The sequence below is a fragment of the Schistocerca nitens genome, chromosome 9, assembly GCF_023898315.1.
Source record: "Schistocerca nitens isolate TAMUIC-IGC-003100 chromosome 9, iqSchNite1.1, whole genome shotgun sequence".
NCBI classification, from domain to species: Eukaryota; Metazoa; Arthropoda; class Insecta; order Orthoptera; family Acrididae; genus Schistocerca; species Schistocerca nitens.
The window spans coordinates 119,607,743-119,631,503 of record NC_064622.1 but is presented as its reverse complement, the minus strand read 5'-3'; the positions used below and the strand labels follow the sequence as shown (position 1 = coordinate 119,631,503).

At 45.6% G+C, this 23,761-nt stretch overlaps 1 protein-coding gene across 1 annotated transcript in view; it reads right to left on the bottom strand.

The window, feature by feature from the left end:
- LOC126204047 (roundabout homolog 2-like) overlaps positions 1-23,761 on the bottom strand; it is a 318,078-nt gene that overhangs the window by 22,814 nt on the left and 271,503 nt on the right. The window contains exons 17-19 of the mRNA XM_049938471.1: positions 20,999-21,146; positions 18,654-18,781; positions 87-243 (exon numbers count right to left, since the gene is read on the bottom strand). Coding sequence (XP_049794428.1) covers positions 87-243; positions 18,654-18,781; positions 20,999-21,146 — 433 coding nt within the window. The remainder of the gene's footprint in view (positions 1-86; positions 244-18,653; positions 18,782-20,998; positions 21,147-23,761) is intronic.

Genomic DNA, 23,761 nt, shown 5'->3' with positions numbered 1-23,761 from the left:
AATTAATACAAAACACTTACAACGTATACTTAGTATTGACTTCTTACAGGTACGATTAGACATCCAAATACTTGAGTCGGCCCTACCTTGCGGGTTATGCCTGCAACAGCGCTGCGACCTGTGGTAGAAGGAATGCCTGTGGCAGTGATGCCTCTTGTGCTGTGGGTGACACTGGCTGTACTTGTGTTCGCCGCCATTTCCGAAAGCCGTGACTGACTCACAGGCCGCTAGGAAACCTGGAAACTGCAGAGAAACATATATTTATATGTCGTATTTGGCTTTAAGTAGGTTACAAACAATTCGACACATACGATCAAAATGAGAGATTTTATTACAGAATAATAAATAAACTGCCTAACAAGGCATTTGAGGCACCCAGAAGACACAGTTCTTTGTGACTGGTTGAACGTCCACTGGAGTGCATTAATTCAGTTCGTGTTTAGTGCTGCTGTCAGGCCTGGTAGGGTATATGGGTGCCGTAAACGGCGGGCGATGTTGAGTGATCATTGAAGGCCACGATGGTGCCGTTTACTCGTCTGACAAGGAGACGGCACGAGCGTGGGGTCGGGGATTTGTCCGAAATTTTGTGTTGTGGAAGGACCCCTAACACCTCACGTGGTTAAAATATTAGGACGCACTACCCGGAGTATAAAATGTTAGTCCATTGCCGAGCCGCCCTCTGGCCTAGATGTTTAGGGCTCGGATTCTTACGCCAGAGGTCTCGGGTTCTATTCCTCCTCTGGCACCTTTTTTTTCTTCTGTTTCATTTTCTTTTGTTATTCCACCAATTATTCAGAAAGTTTCCCAGACCTACATTATCTTTAACAAATTAGTTACGTTATTGAATAAAAATTATTTTCTTTTTGTCCAACAACACAATTCATGGCGGTGAGTTTTCCATTTTTCATTGTAAAGTATATAACGAGAATCATTGGGTTTTTAATCAGAATAACAAATTCGATTGGGAAACATTCAATTTTTATACATATAACAATTATAAACAAGAACCGCAGTGGTACTTATCGTAAAAACAAGCAAAGAAATTATTTTTGCGACATCTTGCGCAACATATAAAAGCGGATGTTTTACAATCACAGGGCATTTGCAATAAATCTGTACAAAAATATGCCCCATTAACATTTACGAAAATGTTTTGAGTTTCTGATAATTTTGAGGCAAACCAGGCATATTGAATCATGTCTCGGAATATTGATGACGATAACTGATGGTGAATTATAGAATGAATTTTTATACAGTTTTCCCGGGAAATAATTTCACGATTCTCCTGTAACAATGCGCTGCAATTTTGCAAGCAACAGAAGAAATAATAGTGCCGGAGGAGGAATCGAACCCGAGACCTCTGGCGCAAGGGTCCGACCGCCAACCATGTAGGCCAGACGGCGGCTCGGCAATGGACTAACGGTTTATACTCATAAGGCACCTAAGAAACTTTGGATCGATTTTTCTCGGGCTTTTCCGAGTAGTGCGTCCTAATATTTTAACCACGTGAGGTGTCAGGGGTCCTCTTTCACCACACAAAATTTCGGAAAAATCTCGGACCCCACGGTCGTGCCGTCTCCTTGTGAGACTGCGTTATAAGCACCTGACAGAGTTTGAAAGGGACCTCTTTGAGGGTCTCAATTTGGTGTCTTGGTCGAATCTCACAATACTCAGTTTTTGGGGAATTCGGGAGTGACAGTGCGCTGATGCTGAACTGCATGAGAAAGTGAGGGCACGCATACTCATCTTCAACGTTCTGGTTTACCACGTCTAACCATTACAGGGGAGGATCGCCGTATTCTGCACCAAGCCCATAGTAGCCTTTTCACATCCGCGCCTGCCATTCGCGAACAAGTAATGGACACTTTACGACATTCTGTGTACTCTCGCATTGTTGGACGGAGACTGGCAGCAGCCGGACTCGAGAATCACCGCCCCAATTGTAGGCTGGCGTTAACACCACAATATAACCTGTCGAGTTTGGAATGGTGTCGCGGCCGGGAAGCATGAACTGCTTATGATGGCGTCGCACTGTGTTGAAGAATCACTGTTCTGCATCGCCGCGGGTGACCACGGACGGCGAACGGCGAATATAGTGGCGGCCCGGACAGAAGCATTTATACGCTGTCGAGCTTTAGTTACAAGAACGTAAATGCTGACTTACTTGCTTTATCAGACTGGTTGCAGAAATTATTTGAAAGTTAGCGCACCTAAAACGCAAGCAGTGTTATTCGCTTACAAAAGACTCGTTACTCCTCACAAGGGAACCTCCCCATCGCACCCCCCTTAGATTTAGTTATAAGTTGGCACAGTGGATAGGCCTTGAAAAACTGAACACAGATCGATCGAGAAAACAGGAAGAAGTTATGTGGAACTATGAAAAAATAAGCAAAATATAGAAACCGAGTAGTCCATGCGCAAGATATGCAATATCTAGGCAAATGTGAACAGAGCAGCGCCGTGGTCCCGTGGTTTGCGTGAGCAGCTGCGGAGCGAAAGGTCCTTGGTTCAAGCCTTCCCTCGAGTGAAAAGTTTTATTTTTTATTTTCGGTTTACATGACAAACTCTTATGTTTTCATCACTTTTTTGGGAGTGACTATCACATCCACAAGAAAACCTAAATCGGGCAAGGTAGAAGAATCTTTTTACCCATTCGCGAAGTGTATAAGTAAGGTGGGTCGACAACATATTCCTGTCGTGTGACGCACATGCCGTCACCAGTGTCGTATAGAATATATCAGACGTGTTTTCCTGTGGAGGAATCGGTTGACCTATGACCTTGCGATCAAATGTTTTCGGTTCCCATTGGAGAGGCACGTCCTTTCGTCTACTAATCGCACAGTACTGCGGTGCGGTCGCAAAACACAGACACTAGACTTATTACAGTGAACAGAGACGTCAATGAACGAACGGACAGCTCATAACTTTGCGAAAATAAAGAAAGTAGAATTTTCACTCGAGAGTAGACTTGAACCCGGGACCTTTCGTTTCGCAGCTCCTCACGCTACCCACGGGACCACGGCGCTCCTGAGTTCACACTATCCTTGATGTTGCCTATCTTGCGCATGGGCTATTCAGTTCGTATATTTTGCTTATTTTTTCATAGTTCCATACAATTTCTTCCTGTTTTCTCGATTGATCTGTGTTCAGTTTTTCAAGGCCTATCCACTGTGCCATCTTATAACTAAATGTGAGGGGGGTGCGATGGGGAGGTTCCCTTGTCAGTCAGAGATTCTTTTCCACCCTTAACCCTAAATAGCACAGAAATCACCTTTTCGTCTTCTGCAAAGTATCTGGAATTAATAAATGAAAAGCACCAGTTTGCTTTTGTTCCACAGTATTACTTTTATAGTGTTAACCGGTTTTCGGCTTACAAAGCCATCTTCAGAAATTTACTTAGTATTGTCACCAAACAAGTCTGGAATTAATTCTGGACCATCACCTACAGTGGAATGAACACACAACTGCAGTATGCAAGGTGCACAGCATCACTTCATACACTACAGAAATATAAAAGAGTATTTTCTCTCGAGCTTAAAAAGAAAGTCGTAGAGTCACTGGTACTGCCCATCGTTGATTATGATGATCTCGTTCTACAGTGACTTTCGAAAGAGAGCTCACGTCGACTGGAACTGGCGATGAATGCTTGTGTTCGATATTTTGTGACGAACGCTATTTCGACCATATCACTCCTGCCTACTAATAAATTAAGCGTGGAGATCATCATGGCCTGTGTTTGCTGTATTGTCCTCTGAAACATTGCACTTCTTCCTATTTACCTTCAACTGCTACGACACAGTCCGAAAAACACAGCAGAACTAATTCTTCTCTACGAAGTTAAATTCTCTTTATACCACTACACAGCGCCGCCGTTTTCTCTAAATCATTTGCAGCATCATAAACTGAACTTTGGAGCAGTCTTCTTCAAAATATTGGAGAAATCAAATTCCTTCCAAACTTCAGAAGACAACTAATGGCCCATCTTCTACCACAAAATCTACTCTTCTTGCATTTCACTCTCATCAACTTTCCTTCCCCCATCACTTTTCCCTTCCCTTGTCTACAGAGTAATCGTTTGAAATTCTATTCTTTCCTCGTTTCAGTCCTCTCCCGTTTCATTATCCCTTCCACTTTTTCTAGTACCTAACAAGGCTCCAAAAGTGCTAAACTAATCAACAGCATTCTTAATGTCTCCATTATATTAATACGTTTACTAGCGCTCTTATTATTATTATCATTGTTATAGCCGATTATTACTTTCTGTTAATGATGCAAATCATTATTATTGAAAATTATTCCACTCCATCTTGGCGTGCTTGTACAGCACTCTTCTATTACTACTACTTAAAAATAGTCGTAGGTTGCAGAATGTTCTTTATTAACTTGAGAACGACGCGTTTCGCCAGGATAGGTCGTCATTAGCATATCTGAAAATACAAGGGGACGATGACATTACAATACAGTGCAAAATAAGTTTCTAAAGCCGACGAAACGTAACGTAACATGCGTTAAAAGATCAAAAACTGTCTGCCAAAACGCATCCGTCAAGGAGGCATGACATCGCACAAAATATTCTACGAGGCAACCTATATGGAAAAATATAAAAAATAAATGAAATAAAATCACCGGGATCAGGCACTAGGAGAGGGAAAAAGAAACAGAAAGAGCGTATTACCTCATGGAGGTGACGAAAGGCTTAGCAGCACAGAAAAAGAGCTCGAGCGCGAACTGTAAACGCGGCCGTACACCACACGTCCCCAGAGGCCCGTCCATGTTCACACAGAGCATACATGTGGAAGATAGCAACTCATGGGAAATATTGGCCTATTAGTAAGGACAGTCACCATGCGGCGCTGCCGCCGGGTTTATAGTCTGATAACGGAGTAAAATTCAAATAGCAACGAATAAATTAAGAAATAACTAGAACACAATAGATTATATGGGAGTAGGAGACGAGATACTGGCAGAAGTAAAGCTGTGAGTACCGGGCGTGACTCGTGCTTCGGTAGCTCAGTTGGTCGGCAGTCTGCGTTCGGCAGGGCAGCAGTGCGCACCGCGCTCGGCCGTCCACGCCGCTGCGCGCGCGGAGTGTTTTGTTTACTTCCTCGTCAAAGCGCTTCTCAGTCGAACAAGCTGTAATGGCCAACTCTTACAGGAAGAACACTCTTAAGTTCACCTTCTCAAACGAATACGCACGACCCAAAGCACTGGCCGTCGAACGCTTCCTACGCGAAGACGTGAAGATCCCGCGTGACGAACTCATCGGCATACACCTATCGATCATTAGCAGCGTCGTTTATGTTAAGATGACTTCCGACGCTGCCTGCAACGAGATCATTCAAAGGACGCGACACGGACTAAAATTTCGGCACTCCGACGGAAACGTCGGGCCTGTGGATGTCGACCATGCAGGACTTGGCCTTCGGACGATCCGTGTATTCGAACTGCCTTTCGAGGTGAATGAAGATGAAGTCATCGCGGCGCTAAGCCCGTTCGGAAAAGTCCAGAGCCATGTAGCCGAGACTTGGGCACAGTTTACGACGTATCCGGTGCTTAATGGTGTGAGACAAGTCCGAATCGATCTCAAACGGCACGTTCCCTCGTACATTTCTATCGGCGGCTGCCGTGCGGTGGTCATTTACGACGGACAACCTCGAACATGTTCCGGTTGTGGCAAAGAAGGCCACGTCCGTAATGAATGCCTGCAACGCCGCATCACACAACTAAGGCCCGACGATACGAACACCGACAGAACCACGACCACCCTTCCAGTCACCTATGCGGCGACACTGCACGTCCAGCCTTCACAAGGCGCCGTTCATGAGCGTCTCTCTGGTCCGATACACCCGGAGGCGTCCCAGCACCTTGACACCGGCGATGTCGCCCGTGAACATGTCCAACAGCCGGACACACCCACGCTAGAAGATCACAAGGATACCAATGAGAGTGTTCTGGAGAATGAAGACCGCATCATATCACCCGCGGATTTTGTACCGGAACGACGTGAATCTCTTCCTTCCTCCGACACCGAAACTCATTGCCGAAAGCAGAAGTCGCCCAAACGACGAAAAAAACGCCGCAAGACATCAGACTCGACCACTGAGCCCCCTCCGCAGGACGAAGAGATGCCACATCACTCCGACGGAGAACACGATAACACTTTCTCCTCTGCCACGGAGACGCGTCATCCACAAGACGGTGAACCGTCCAACAGAGATCGTGCGCAAGCCCTGCGCCCAGAAGACATGGAACATAGCACGCCTGTTGTCACCGACGCCATTGAGCCGACTCGGCCAGAGCTGCCACCTCTCGCCGATGTCAAACCTGTCGGACACCTTTCATGGGCGGATGACACGGATTTCCCACCTCCTTCTGATGCGGAAATGAGATCTGTTTCTCCGTTAGACCAAAACTAAAATGGAGGAAGTTTCTGCGGCGACTCCTGCGACTTCTATGGACTTCCAGCATCCACCACGACAATCTTCACCAGCTACGCACCTATCGGCACCACGGATCTCCCATCAGGCGTACCGAATAGCTACTATCAATACTAATAATATCGGCTCCCACGCTAAACTTCAACTGCTCCGTGACACGCTAAGAGCAGCGGACATCGACATCGCCCTATTACAAGCACTGAGGACAGCGACTTGGACTGGGTGTTATGGATATGAGACGTACGCCGCCCCTGCAGCTATGGAACACACAGGCGCAGCCATCCTCCTCCGAGAAGGAATTGCAGTTTCCGATGTCGCATACCTCCCAACAGCGCGAGGGGTGGCCATAACAGTTGAAGGACTCAAAATCATCAATCTCTACGCCCCATCGGGCACTGACAAACGGAGGGATCGCTCCCAGTTCTACGCAGAAGATATCACGCCTTTATTCCTCGGTCGATACGATCATCTCATCGTAGGTGGAGATTTCAACTGTGTTCTCGAGCGCACAGACCAATACCCCCATTTCACCACATGTCCGGAACTTCGCTTCCTCGTCCGCCGCCTTCGTCTCCTCGATACTTGGCGAGTGGTCCACGGCGACCGCCCGGGGTATACACACATCACGAGTCACTCCGCCAGCCGACTCGATAGAATATACATCTCTGACGCTCTGAAATCAGTTCTCCTCGACGCGGAACGTTGGCCGTCTGCCTTTTCGGATCACGACATCTACATCTGTACCATGAACCTACGTCGACAATCTATATGGCGCAGTGCAGGACCTTGGAAACTCAATGTCGCGCTGCTGCAGGACCCTGAATGTCGACAACAGGTCTCCGACACGTGGCACACCTGTGTTCAACGCATTATGCGTTATGAGACCACACTGCAGTGGTGGTTGCTGTGCGCCAAACCGGCCATCCGACGCACATTGACACACTATGGCAGAGCCAAAGCCAGGTGGAATCACCATACAACTGATTTCTACTATAGCGCTCTACGTGAACTCATGGATCATCCTCCATCCCCGGATCGCCTCAAAGAAGCTCAACGCATCAAGGCAAAGATTTTATCCTTGACCAGAAGCCGTCTAGAGGGAGCCATTGTCCGAGCCCGCAGCCAAGACAGGATTAACGGTGAAGAACCTTCTATGCATCATATTGTTCAAAACGTTCGTCGACGCCGACAGGCTTTAATGACAACTTTAGACTTACCTGATGGACGACGGCTGACTTCGCAAGCTACCATTGCGGGTGCGTTCACAACGCACTATAGACTTTTCTATCAAGAAGTACCTGCCGGTGCAGAGGCCATTGCTGAGGTTGCCCAGGAGACACTTGGTACTCTTAACGCAGCAGCTGCAACCCTCCTGACTGCTGAAGTGACCACCGACGACGTCCAAGGCGCTGTGGCCAAGGGGTCTCTGAATCGATCTCCCGGCCCGGATGGTTTACCTCTCGAATTTTACAGAACCTTCCAAGATTTGATGATGCCACGATGGAGGGACATGTACTGGGAACTTTTGTCCGGCGCGGCGAACCCGCCACCAATGTTCATGGAAGGCTTACTTGTACCAGTCCCGAAACCCGCAGGAGGAACACGACTCGACAGTTATCGGCCGATCACGTTACTCAATTCGGACTTCAAGATTTTCACACGCCTTCTAGCAGTGCGACTCAAACGTGTCTTATGGGACATTGCTTCCCCCGAACAAACATCCTTAGGTGGCGATCGTAATATACAGACAGCCCTCAGTGAGTATCGAGATGTGATCGCTGTGGCAACACACTCGCGACTGCCAGGCGCTTTAATCTACATCGACTTCAAACAAGCGTTTGACCGCGTCAATCATGCATTCCTCAACGCAGTGATGGACCGAATGGCAATTCCCCCGACGTTCACGCAAGTGATTATGCGGCTCCTTCGTGGAGCAACGTCCAGACTTCTCGTCAACGGCAGACTTACAGAACCTATACGGATTGAACGTTCAGTACGGCAGGGTTGCCCTTTGTCGACGGTGCTTTATGCCATTGCGATGGAACCACTCATTTGCGGATTACGGCGACGTTTGACAGGTATTCCACACCGGGATCATATGTTCCGCTGCCGAGCTTACGCGGACGACTTGGCCCTCGTCGTACGTTCAGCGGCTGACGTACAAGCTGCGATGCAGTGGATTACCCGTTACAGTGCAGGGGCAGGGAGCGCTATGAACGTGGCAAAATCATGCGCCATGAAGATCGGCCGCGGCCTTCCCGCGGACAGCGTAGTTCCATTTCAACTGGTGGACACCCTTCGTTGTCTCGGATTGGTGTACACGCGAGACATTCGCCGCACCTCGGGATCAATTTTCGGGCGCTGCTGCAACGCATCCGGGCCAACATACAAAACCACATACTACGCCCGCTGAATATGTGCCAGAGAGTCACCTTCGTCAATACCCATCTGGCAGCTCGGATACCCCATATAGCGCAGATTCTGCCCATCACTGCGACAATGGCGGCCAGGTTACAGGCGGCATTCGGTTATTTCATTTGTTCTGGACACATCTTCAAAGTCCAGTATGAAGCTCTCACCTTACCGAAGCGGGATGGTGGCCTCGATCTGGTTAATGTGAGAGCCAGGACTACGGCACTTTACACCAATACTATGCTCCGGTTATGGAAAAGCCAAAATGCTAGTTTTACTGGAATGTTGACCACCGAGCTCGCACCTGTTTCGCGACGACCACCGACGTCTTTGGCACACATCCCACCTCCGATGTCACATATCGGCCGTTTCTTTTTGGAGTACAGCTACATATGCACCGATCTCCCCAGGACCAGGAAGACGACCACCCGCGACATCTACCGCCTTCTCCGAAAGTCTCCACCCCGCAACCCCGTCGAAACACGTCACCCCCAGGTTTCATGGCCTACAGTTTGGAAAACGATCCACCAACCATATCACACCACTGATACCACCTCTATGTGGTATCTTCTCGTCAACGGCAAGTATACTACAAGACAGAAACTGCATCGCATCGCACTGGTGGACTCACCCCTGTGCCTCAAGTGCAATGTCGAAGATACGGATTTACATCGTTTTGAGTGTGGGCCAGCAGCAGCTGTCTGGACCCTCGTACAGAAGATTGTGGCTTTCTACCTCCGAGTACCACCACATCACGTTTCTCCCACAATGATGATATATCCCGACACGACCTACTTTCCATCGGCTAAGTGGCACGCCATCACATGGATCAGTGGCATGGCTGTCAACTACCTCTTCCGGGACGACATCGTCGATCCGGCCGACTTTTGGACACGCCTCCAAGTACATCAGCACACCCTTCGCCGACACCGACACTATCGGGCCACTTTCGCGAACTATTTACAGAGCATTTTCACCAACCCGCCACAAAGCTGGAATCTCAACGAACCGTGCCAGCCAAGACTGGACGATCCCACGTTCCCCTTCAATGGTCAATGATAGAATGCATTTTGTTCTGCTGGCGCGCCAAAGTGGAGCATGGCGCGGAAAGTATTTCTATTTTATTTCACTTCTCTTTTCTTCTCCTCTTCTAAATTTGTTTTTCTCCTTACACATGTTTATCCTTTTCACACATAGCTTTCTATCTGCAGCCTATTTGTTTTCTTTCTCTTGTGCTACCAAAAAAAAAAAAATGCTGCTGATGGTGAGACTGTATACTCATTTATGTTAAAAAAAATAAATAAAAAAAATACACAAGAAGACCGTTGCGGAAATATAGCTACCTTTTATGTTTTACGTTTTCAAAGGATATTGTGTTATTTTATGAAGAATGTCGTCTTTTATTTTCATACCCAAGAGGTTTTTGTTTTCTTTAAAAAAACAAACAACTTAGTAGAGCACATATAAGAAAAACGAAAACGCCTGGGCGTTAAAAAAAAGTGGCGTCAAAAAAAAAAAAAAAAGATGGTAGAGCACTTGCCCGCAAAAGGCAAAAAAAAAAGTTGGTAGAGCACTTGCCCGCGAAAGGCAAAGGTCCCGAGTTCGAGGCTCGGGCGGGCACACAGTTTTAATCTGCCAGGAAGTTTTATATGGGAGTACATACAATGCAGGACATGGCAGATCAAAAGCTATGCATACAGATATCTAAAACCCTTATTCTCAAAATTTATTAATAGAATAACAGAATAATAGAATTTGTAGAGCGATAAAATAAAGATTAGACTACGAATCTGTGGCTAAAAGATAACAATGCCGAAAAGATAAAATACAACTGCATACACATAGAAGCCATCGAGGCCCTGGTAATAAAAAGCTAATAACTAATAAATTGATTATAAATAGGAAATTGTTTACGGTTTGCGTGCGAGGTCCTGTTCTGCGCTGTTATCACTGTCGGCGCCACCATGAGGGATTTTTTTATTTCTTTATTATGGGTTTGGGTTACGAGGGTCATACAGCTAACAACGGTCATAAAGTTCCAAAGAAACATAATCGCAAAAGATCAGAATGGAACAAAATTACGAAGTCAGCATACACACACTCTCTTAAAGCAAAATACAAGCGCAATTACAGATACACCTGATAGCCGGGGCAGCGATGACAATGACATTAGAGCACCATTACAAACAGCACTATACAGCAACATTATGGCAAATAAGAATATGCTCTTATAGCAAAAGGTAAATAGCTGAAGAACGAAACTGCCAATAACATCATACAACAATGTGAGACATGTAGCATACTGACAGACGTACTTAAAATAAAAGGAAAGCTCCAAATGGCAAACACAATTCAACCAAATGTATGTGCCAGCAAAACAGTGACATAAAATGCACAAGAACGCAATAATGAAAATTTAATCTACGCAAAGTAAAACAGAAAATTAGGCACCCGATTACGAACCAGGCTGATGCCATGTGAAAATGAAGGCCTCATAAATTAGACTCATAAATTAAATTTGGATGCTGGTGGTATTCAAATAGTGTGCGAGGTACTTGTACTTTTACTTATCAAAACGGTGGAGTAAAACAAGAACACTGGTGGCGAAAGGATAACCTCTCGCAAATAATTTCTTACACAAGTCTGATTGTGTAGTCGTGTACTTGGAATATGCCAATATGTTGTGGTTAAGATCCGCAAGTGCTGTTGCGACCTTATTACAGTGTCCAGCCGTGATAGTCTTCAACCAATATAGGCGCACGGGGTAACACTCGTGTCGCAGCCTCATGCGAATGATAGAAGTGACGTGACGTCTAAGAAGCTGCACCGAGGCAAAGCATGGTCGAGAAGAGATGCTCAGTTGTATGGCCGACAGGTGGCCGCCCTTAGAGTGCTGACAGACAGTTACAAGCCTGATTAGCAGCCTTTTGTATTGTCGATGTGAGAACCGTATAAGGGATCGGCGTTGAGCGTAACTGACCTTCTGGGAACTCCTCTTGGCAAGGCGATCAACAATTTCATTATGAACAATGCCATGATGTCCTTTAATCCAGAGTAATTGAACGGCAATGCCCAAGGTCTGCGCGTCTCTTGTGGCCGCCAAGGGTCCACGACATACCTATTGGTCTGTTTATCAAACGCGGGCTGTTGCTATTTCTGCAGCGCACGTTTGAGAGTCCGTAAGTATGAGGATATCAGGACGGACTTGAATTTCCGGATAACATAGTGAAAAACTTTCCTGATGGCCAAGAGCACCGCCGTGTAGGTAGAAGAAAAAATGGTTCAAATGGCTCTAAGAACTATGGGACTTAACATCTGAGGTCATCAGTCCCCTAGACTTAGAACTACTTAAACCTAACTAACCCAAGGAGGTCCGCAGCTCGTGGTCTCGCGGTAACGTTCTCGCTTCCCGAGCACGTGGTCCCGGGTTCGATTCCCGGTGGGGTCAGGGATTTTCTCTGCCTCGTGATGACTGGGTGTTGTGTGATGTCCTTAGGTTAGATAGGTTTAAGTAGTTCTAAGTTCTAGGGGACTGATGACCATAGCTGTTAAGTCCCATAGTGCTCAGAGCCATTTGAACCATTTAACCTAAGGACATCACACACATCCATGCCCGAGGCAGGATTCGAACCTGCGACCGTTGCAGCAGCGCGGTTCCGGACCGAAGCGCCTAGAGCTGCTCGTCCACAGCGGCCAGCTGTAGGTACAAGATCCAGGTAGAAGCGCAAACATTTGGTAGGCGTCAGCTTTAGAACCGTCCGTGTAGATATGAGCGTACTGTGGGCATTGTAAGTTGAGAAAATGCTCCAGGTGGCTAGTTATGTTGGTCTCAGTTTGGAGACTGGGGCTGGCATGTAGAACAGACTAAACGAAAATAGGGGACTTTTGGGTCCTGTAGAACGAGTGGAAACAGACGGCGTCATTTCTCGTATCAGCGAACTAATAAAGGAGTTCTGGTCATTTGTCGACCATGAGGTGCCTGTTTAAGTCTCCAGAATCGAACCACCGTCTTAAGAGAGGCAGAATTAGATATTGAAGATAAACTGAGGAGAAAAATATCAGACATCTGCCGTCTTGTAGACAACGGCATCACGGATGTTTCCGTTAGCAGGGCATTGGTGGGCATTGATTTCATTCCACAGAGGACAAGACGAATCACTCCATAATGGATTAAATCGAGCTTGCACAGAGTTGATTTTGTTGCAGTGCCGTAGACAATGCTACCATAATCTAAGGCAGAACGGATAAAAGCCTAATACAAAGTCAAGAGCATAACTGGTTCCGCTCCCCACCATACTCGGACAAGCATGTGCAAGATATTCACAGTCAATGAGGTACGCAACATGTCACGTCCACGTGAGTTTGCTGTCGAAGTAGACGCCAACTAACTTAGGGCGTGTCTGAACAGGAAATGTGTACAGGCCAAGATCAAGTTCGGGTGAGGAGTTATTACGCTGTTCCCTCGTGAATATCGCACAACTGATTTGTCAGGTGAAAAATTGAGTTCATATTTGAACTCCCATGCGGCCAACATTTCACATGCCTCGGTAAGCCACAGGTGTGTCACCCAAAAGCACGAGGAGTGAGCGTATATACAGACGTCGTCCGCATACTGAAGTACTTTGACGGTGGGGCTGAAGCGACTCAGTATCTCACCTTGCGCTAGGCCGCGAGGCGATTGGTGGGGTCCATGCAATACATTGTCCTTATCGTGAATATATACGGTATGGCAACCAAGCAAACTGTATATAATCCGCAAAATCACCACCGGGAGATCCTGTAGTTGCAATTTGCTGATAAGATCTGGTATCAGGACATTATCGTACGCCCTCGAAAAGTCAAGAAATAAGGCCATTAAATAGCCATTAGTGAATAACGTGTTTTCAGCGTCCATCGCAAGCTAGATAATATTATCACAAATAGTTCTGCCCTTACGGAGGCCTTTGGCGTCTGCGGAAGCCAGTTCTCATATTCCAACCACAATTCCAAGCGAAACTTGAGACGTTCGAATATCTTATACAAGCAGGATGGCAGTGGAATCGGGCGACACGATGTCGCTTGATCAGGGTCTTTCCCAGGCTTCAGTATGAGTACCAATATCTCAAACCTTCAGTCATCTAGAACGTTTCCATCCCTCCAGATGTCATTAAAGATGTTCACAAGAACACATTCTGCATCGTCAAATAAACTGAGAACCATGGAGTGGACCTGGTCACAGCCGGCCGATGTATCTGATGAGGGCGTCAGGGCCCTGTGGAGTTCGTCGAGAGAGAATGGTGTGGATAAAACACCTCGTATATCGTCAGCAGCACCTGTCGCCACGAGATCGATGGGTTCTGGTATGGCAGTTGAAGGTTTGACAATGGCGGCAAACTCCAGATCTGCATCCGCTTGGGAGCTACCGATTTCCGTTTGAGCGGGTTCACCATCGACCACATATGTCAAACAGGAGAGTGCTCAGATAGTTATTAGAAAAACTACTTCCAGTGTTCCTATCTTGCGGGCCTTGAGAGAGCGCTTAATGGACGCTTCCATCTGTTTGTAGGCAGCGTAGTTCTCTCACGTGGTATGCTGTTTAACGCGACTGCAAGCCAGTCTCCGATGCGCCACCACACGCGAAAATTTCAGTTCTCACAAGGGAACTGGGGATCGGCCAGTCATCATTCTCTTCAGTGGACTAGAATGCGATGCTGCATACATTGATATAATTCCTAAACAAAATGTTCCTTGAAACTTCCTGGCAGATTAAAACTGTGCGCCCGACCGAGACTCGAACTCGGGACCTTTGCCTTTAGCGGGCAAGTGCTCTACCAACTGAGCTACCGAAGCACGACTCACGCCCGGTCCTCACAGCTTTACTTCTGGCAGTATCTCGTCTCCTACCTTCCAAACTTTACAGAAGCTCTCCTGCGAACCTTGCAGAACTAGCACTCCTGAAAGAAAGGATATTGCGGAGACATGGCTTAGCCACAGCCTGGGGGATGTTTCCAGAATGAGATTTTCACTCTTCAGCGGAGTGAAAATCTCATTCTGGAAAATGTTCCTTGCTTGCGGGAACGCCACGGTGGGGAAATTACGATAGTTGGGCATCCATTAGCGTGTCATACCGTGACAAATCTGCCTGCCATTTAGGAGATGACCTACAGGCTGTGATAGGCGTTGCACTAAAAGTTGATATAAGAAAATCGTAGTGGTTAGACAGCATAGGATAGGCAAGAGTAGTCCATATAAAACAGTTAAAAAAAAAAAAAAAAGACGCCGAACACAGAATCAAATCGACGGCTGAGCTTCTCTGTCCAGGTAAGGGAAGTAACGTAGGGGATCTATCATTGAGGAAAATAAGACTGAACTCGTCGAGAATCTCAAGGATCCTGTCACCTAGCCTATCTTTATAGACACAGAACCAAAGTCCATGGCGCGGGTTAAAATAGCAGCAAAATAAGAATGGAAGTTCCAGCTGCCAAAACAGTGCATACCATTTTTCAAGGGGAATATACGATCTTGGCGGACTGCAAGGAGTCACGATGGTTGGGCAACTGATTGGAGCAGAGAATCTGGCAGCTATCGCTTGAAAGCTGTCGATAGTCTCGTGGGATATCTGTAATGGGGTGCGATACAGTCCATTATTAATGAAGACACTTCTTCGACTATCTTCTCTGTCTCGGCGATAAATTTTGTATCTTCGAAAGCAGACAACAGAAACCGGCTGAAACCACGTCTCTGAGATGGCAGCCACTGCTCTCTTCCGCATCAGTAATCCATTCGGAAGGACAGCTTCATTGGCAATCGTAGATCGTGCGCTCCATTGGAAGACCCTGAAGCCCTCCACAGCTGCTAGGCGTAAGTAAGATCGTTAATACTCCATGAGGTAATACGTACTTTCGACTTCTCCTTCGTTTTCCACTAATGCCTAATCCCGGTGGTTTTATTTCATTAATGTTTAATATTTTTCCATACGGGTTGCCTTTTAGCAAGCTTTATCCGGTATGTGGCCTTCTTAACGGATGCTTTTTAGCAGACACTTTCTGGTCATTTAATGTGAGTTACATTACGTTTCTCCGTATAATTTTGTTCGGTCGGATTTTTAAGCTTATTTCGCTTTTATAGTAGTCCAGAATAGTACCACCAAGGATTGATTGTTGTCCCCTTGTATTTTCGCATAACCTGCTGATGCCCTATCTGGCCGAAATGCGTCGTTCTCAAGTTAATAAAAAACACTCTGCAACCTGATATTTTTAAATTGCAGCATTATTATTGAGTCCGTTATGAAAAACCAATTAATATAATTCTTAATTCCTCTATTATTTTATCATTATTATTAACTGTTACTATTATTATTGCCAATTAATAATTGTTGTTGTTGTTGTGGTCTTCAGTCCTGAGAATGGTTTGATGCAGCTCTCCATACTACTCTATCCTGTGCAAGCTTCTTCATCTCCCAGTACCTACTGCAACCTACCCCCTTCTGAATCTGCTTAGTGTATTCATCTCTTGGTCTCCCTCTACGATTTTTTACCCTCCATGCTGCCCTCCAGTACTAAATTGGTGATCCCTAGATGCCTCAGAACATGTCCTACCAACCGATCCCATCTTCTAGTCAAGTTGTGCCACAAACTCCTCTTCTCCCCAATTCCATTCAATACCTCCTCATAAGTAATGTGATCTACCCATCTAATCTTCAGCATTCTTCTGTAGCACCACATTTCGAAAGCTTCTATTCTCCTCTTGTCTAAACTATTTATCGTCCACGTTTCACTTCCATACACGGCTACACTGCATACAATTTCGTTCAGAAACGACTTCCTGACACTTAAATCAATACTCGATGTTAACAAATTTCTCTTCTTCAGAAACGCTTTCCTTGTCATTGCCAGTCTACATTTTATATCCTTTCTACTTCGACCATCATCAGTTATTTTGCTCCCCAAATAGCAAAACTCCTTTACTACTTTAAGTGTCTCATTTCCTAATCTAATTCCCTCAGCATCACCCGACTTAATTCGATTACATTCCATTATCCTCGTTTTGCTTTTCTTGATGTTCATCTTGTACCCTTCTTTCAAGACACTGTCCATTCCGGTCAACTGCTCTTCCAAGTCCTTTGCTGTCTCTGACAGAATAACAATGTCATCGACGAACCTCAAAGTTTTTATTTCTTGCCCATGGGTTTTAATACCTACTCCGAACTTTTCTTTTGTTTCCTTTACTGCTTGCTCAATATACAGATTGAATAGCATCGGGGAGAGGCTACAACCCTGTCTCAGTCCCTTCCCAACCGCTGCTTCCCTTTCATGTCCCTCGACTCATATAACTGCCATCTGCTTTCTGTACAAATTATAAATAGCCTTTCGCTCCCTGTAGTTTACCCCTGCCACCTTCAGAATTTGAAAGAGAGTATTCCAGTCAACATTGTCAAAAGCTTTCTGTAAGTCTGCAAACGCTAGAAACGTAGGTTGGCCTTTCCTTAATCTTTCTTCTAAGATAAGTCGTAGGATCAGTATTGCCTGACGTGTTCCAACTTTTCTACGGAATCCAAACTTATCTTCCCCGAGGTCGGATTCTACCAGTTTATCCATTCGTCTGTAAAGAATTCGCGTTAGTATTTTGCAGCTGTGATTTATTAAACTGATAGTTCGATAATTTTCACATCTGTCAACACCTGCTTTCTTTGGGATTGGAATTATTATATTCTTCTTGAAGTCTGAGGGAATTTCGCCTGTCTCGTCCATCTTGCTCACCAGATGGTAGAGTTTTGTCAGGACTGGCTCTCCCAAGGCTGTCAGTAGTTCTAATGGAATGTTGTCTACTCCTGTGGCCTTGTTTCGACTTAGGTCTGTCAGTGCTCTGTCAAACTCTCCACGCAGTATCATATCTCCCATTTCATCTTCATCTACCTCCTCTTCCATTTCCATAATATTGTCCTCAAGAACATCGCCCCTGTATAGACTCTCTATATACTCCTTCCACCTTATTTAATAACGCTAATTTTATTATTATGATTCTTACATAAATTTTTTAATATCTTATTCATGGTCAGATGTAAAAGACGGCCTTAGGGCTCGACTAAGTAAGGAATAAATATATTAAATAAATTGAGTTGGGGCCACTTTAGCACTACTTTCGCTACAGCCCTGGTATCTGTTTTTTGAAAACTATTGTTTACCACGATATTAGGGCTACAGCAATGAATCAGTTTAGGAGCAGTCAGTCGTTGATGAGTTCCTTGTAGCACTCACTTATTAATCCACGCCTCAGTTGCGATGTTTCGAAATAAACGTAGCTTTAGACATTAACAGTGTCGTAATATCGATATGACTGCATTTGTGCGTAGGTCGTACCGGGGAACCAATGGTTTCTGATACTACCTTTATTAGGATTGAAATAAATGGCCGTAGCTCCGTCATAAGTTGTATAAAGAAGTATGTTTTTTACTTCCTGATGGCGACTACTTTCGGGCATCTACGTTCATTTTCAAACCAAACGTATCGTAAGTGTGACAATACAGGTTAATGCCTATGTATAAAAAGTACCCCTGCAGTTACGACAATAGCGGAAATTTGGCCGACTCAACAACAGTAAATAGGATTATTTTCTTGGTCCATTGTCCTCTGCTCTCTTTTTTCGATTATACCTATAATAATTATCCACCATGTATAAACTTGAAGGAACACAATCCATTTGATTGTTTCCATCATAATCAAATATCAGAAAAAGTTTAGAATGATAGTTGAATTTGTGCTGCACACACTGTTCGTTGCCCACTAGTTAACAGGACTACAGATAAGAGAGCGTACGTCAACTTACCGAGGGGTGATGATCCGGCACCATTGTGTATCTGACAGGGTCGTTGTACACGGAGCACACGCTGGCGTATCCGTCTTCACACAGAGAACTCCTCCTGTCAGGTGGCACTGGCCGTATGTTGAAGTCGGCTGAAAGACAGACGGAAGCCTTCACACTACATTCAACACAAAAATGACGTGTCTCACTAACAAAGAGTTTATTCGCGAGAGAAACTGCAGTTTCTGAGATGTTAAGTGAAAGGTTCAATACATAATATAGTAATATGTAATTTATAGATGTGCCAGCAGGATTGCAGAAAAATATTTACTGTAATGTTTAATTTTTTTTGGAGCTGGATTTCACGTCCACAATAACTACTGACAGGTTAGAGATACTGTAATCACATTTTCACTTAGGGAAATGGTGGCCAGGGTCTCGTGAAAGAAAGACCAACATGTTTCCGCAAATTTAATGATCACCGAGGTGGCGGCATGAACTTAGTTTTATATTACTGGAACTATGGTACTTTACCCGCCGTAATAGATCGTGTGTATGAAACTAATTCCAATGTGTAGCTATTTTGTAGATCTGACGGAATAAATACGTATTGAATTTGGAGATTTTTGTTTTGTTGTTGAGGCGGTTTGCACGGCACACTCTGAACGGAAACTAGTGCCGCCTAAGTTATAGTACGTGATGCAGAGATACTGAAACGTATTTGCTGGACTGTATTCGAGGACTGATTATGAAAAGCAGGGACTCATAATACACAGAGTAGTTCTTCATCTTGTGTTGGAAAACAGCAAGAGAAAATATTTTTTTGTGGATATATGTGATGTATTACACTACTGGCCATAAAAATTCCTACACCACGAAGATGACTTGCTACAGTCGTGAAAGTTAACCGACAGGAAGAAGATGCTGTGGTATGCAAATGATTAGCTTTTCAGAGCATTCACACAAGGTTGGCGCCGGTGGCGTCACCTACAACGTGCTGACATGAGGAAAGTTTCCAACCGCTTTCTCATACACTAAAAGCAGTTGACCGGCGTTTCCTGGTGAAATGTTGTTGTGATGCCTCGTATAAGGAGGAGAAATGCGTACCATCACGTTTCCGACTTTGATACAGGTCGGATTGTAGCCATCGCGATTGCAGTTTATCGTATTGCGACACTGCTGCTCGCGTTGGTCGAGATCCAGTGACTGTTAGCAGAATACGGAATCAGTTGCTTCAGGAGGATAATACGGAACGCCGTGCTGGATCCCAACGGCCTCGTATCACTAGCAGTCGAGATGACAGGTATCATGTCCGTATGGCTGTAACGGATCGTGCAGCCACGTCTCGATCCCTGTGTCAATAGATGGGGACGTTTGCAAGACAACAACCATCTGCACGAAAAGTTCGACGACGTTTGCAGCAGCATGGCCTATCAGCTCGGAGACCATGGCTGCGGTTACCCTTGACGCTGCATCACAGACAGGAGCGCCTGCGATGGTGTACTCAACGACGAACGTGGGCGCAGGAATGGCAAAACGTCATTTTTTCGGATGAATCCAGGTTCTGTTTACAGCATCATGATGGTCACATCCGTGTATGGCGACATCGCGGTGAACGCACATTGGAAGCGTGTATCCGTCATCGCCATACTGGCGTATCACCCGGCGTGATGGTATGGGGTGCCATTTGTTACACGTCTCGGTCACCTCTTGTTCGCATTGACGGCACTTTGAACAGTGGACGCTACATTTCAAATGTGTTAGCACCCCTGGCTCTACCCTTCATTCGATCCCTGCGAAACCCTACGTTCCAGCGGGATAAGGCACAACCGCATGTTGCAGGTCCTGTACGGGCCTTTATGGATACAGAAAATGTTCGACTACTGCCCTGGCCAGCACATTCTCCAGATCTCTCACCAATTGAAAACGTCTGGTCAATGGTGGCCGAGCAACTGGCTCGTCACAAAACGCCAGTCACTACTCTTGATGAACTGTGGTATCGTGTTGAAGCTGCATGGGCAGCTGTACCTGTACACGCCATCCATGCTCTCTTTGACTCAATGCCCGGGCGTATCAAGGCCGTTATTACGGCGAGAGGTGGTTGTTCTAGGTACTGCTTTCTCAGGATCTATGCACCCAAATTGCGTGTAAATGTAATCACATGTCAGTTCTAGTATAATATATTTGTACAATGAATACCCGTTAATCATCTGCATTTCTTCATGGTGTAGCAGTTTTAATGGCAAGTAGTGTAATTATACTAACCCTACAGCTGATGACACACAAATGTCATTTTACGACTTTACGTTGCGATATCGTCATTCTCGCGATAGTATGCAGTAAGGCAGCAGTGTAAAGCTGTTTCGTACCTGTATCAACCCGTGGCAGGTGAGTGAGAGGCGTCTCCTCCCTGGAACACGAGTTGTGCCCGCTCAGAAGTGGAGTGTTCGCATTGCACTCTTCGGCTCCGTTGAGGTTGCTCATCTTGCCTTCATTGGACACTCTGCGGCACTGCGGCTGTTGGCAGAAAAAGGACGGTACTGTTAGTAGTGATGGAAACCGTGTTTAATCTGGCTCTTTTATGTTGCACAACTCTTTATTGTTGTCGAATTAATGAGGGGATTGGCGGTCTTTTCAGGGTTACTGAGGGATTATTCGTTACGTTGTTAGTATCTATGAAGTAAGTTAGTGAAATGTTTATCGTCTAGCCCTTCGTTATAGCACGTTTTCTGAATTAAGTGATACGTTGATAGAGAGTTCCGCAAACGACAAATTAATCTATTAACTCTTGCTGTACTCATTGTCAGTCGCTGTAGTCAATATGCGGCTAGATGTTGCCTAGCAACAGTCACGTTTAAGTGCCAGAGAACTCTAGCATGCGGAGTTATTTCAAGTGTGGTTTTTTCTTTAATAAGAGAGGTAAGTGGTGTATTACAACTCTTTGCAACTTAAGAGTTATTTCCGTTCACAGTAACGGAACATTAACAAGGTCCGAGTATGTGTCTATTATAAAATCCACAGATTATTGCTGAATTTATTAATGATTGCTTTAACTTCTCGAATTAGATAAGTCTTTGAGTACAATTGTAAATGAAAGAAAAGCATAAGTATTGCTCTCATTGCTATGGAATTTTTTGTGAAACTTTATATTGCGCGGCTGGTATTCGGCCTTGGAACTACTCGATGTTCCAAAACATAACCTTCTCTTTAACAGCATGCTGGTCCACCTTTGGAACGCAGCACAGTAAGAATCCTACATAGCACAGATACGACAGATCCTTGGCAGGTTTGCAGAGGTTGGTGGCATCAAATGTCTACGCACAGATCACTCAAACCTCATAAAATTCGGGCTGAGCTGGCGCCCGATGCCACCCCAGATGTGAGCCATTGGAGAAAATTTGGTGCCAAGACAGCAACGTGAGTTCACTGTCATGTTCCTCAAACCAATGTAGCCCCAGTCTGGTCTTCTGACATGGGAAGTTTTTTGCTAAAGCATGTCACTACCTCCGGGAAGACGTCAAGGAATAATGTTTGCGCATTCTACAGCTGCCATGGTGCCATTGATTACTACCACATTTTCCATGGACGCCAAAGTGAAAGTCACCCGTAGCGTAATACCATCCCCACCGGCCCGCGTCCGCCATCTGAGCAGGCAACACATTTCCATTGATCCATGATCCAGTCTTGATGATCCAGTCCCCACTGCAATCGTAAATGACAATGTCGTTGGGTCAACTTGTGAATGCTTACGGGAACTCTACTCCGGAGCCCAATATTCAGCAACGTCGGTACGCTCCGACAGACGTATACCTGCACCAGCGCTGTTCCCTGACGTCATCTCCTCCACTGATCTCTACCTATCCTAATTCGCACAGTGGGAAAGGCGCCCACCTCCGCTTTCTGTGATGAGGCGTGGATGTCGAACACGCTGTCGCCTAAATGTGGTTTTGCTGTGCTTCAACCAATTTGAGTAGATGCCCATGACTGTAATAAGCGAACAGACGACCCGCTTCGTCTTTTCCGAGATGCTCGTTTCCCATAAGCCACACCAGAACAATCTGCCCTTTTGAAAGTTGCTCATATCATGGGAATCCCCATTTGCGGCCTGTGTTGTTACTAGAATGATTCTCCGTTTGCCTGCTTCAGAAATAGTGTCCGTCTGTTGAGCTGTTTGGTGCTGTGTTACACGAAGATAACTGCCTACTAGGTCTGATGGTGCGTGCTGTATTTGAACATGCTGAATGTGTCTTCACTTGAACCACATTTCAGTGGATAATATCTAATCTGTTGTGGACCACTACCTGTCCAGTAGGTCCACAAGCCACTTGCAGCAGCCTGTGTCTTCTGTAGGCTGACCTAATTGTCTTATGAAAGCATTGGGTGAGTGTCGCAACTTACTGCACAAATGTTCTGATCCCTTGTTTTTTTCCCCTGCAGCTTTGTGAAGAGAGAAACATGTTATATGCAATGGAACGCTTTATTCTGGAAGCGATGGATGTTATCAGTATCCATTTCCCCATACAGGACACGCATAGCCTGCGATTGAGTGTATCATCGCTAGGAAGATCATCAGTATGCAGTGTTCTGAGAGGGGAGATATCTCATTAAATAGAAGTAAAAAGGCTCCCAGGATGACAAAAGTTTTCTTCTATGTGTCTTCGACCTGATGTTTCCACGCGAGCTGTCGATCAGGAGTGATCCTTCTTTATTTTACCCTATTTCCGTCCACGGTATGCGGGTGGGAGAATGATGTCCCCTGTTGGTCTGGGCCGCCGCTTTGATAACAGACCAGCTTCGCTGTTGCCAGCGTCAAACCTATTACGTCAGTTTGATGCCCATTCAGTGACTCTGCAGGTCCAGTAGTCCGCGTCGTATCACATCTGATCGTTTGTGTCTGCACATCACGGCAGTACCGTCTGCATCGATTACTTTGATAGCATCGAGTGACTGCTGTGTAGGCAAGACAAAACCCAGCACCGACCCTTGAAGCACCGCAGCAAGTATGTTTCTGCACTGTGAAATGGCGTCCCCCACTCCAACAATGAAGGAGCGACCTTCTAGATAGATTATGAGTTGTTACAGGAAGCTCGGTAATCCCTGCGGGAATAGTTTGTAAATCAGACCCTGATGCC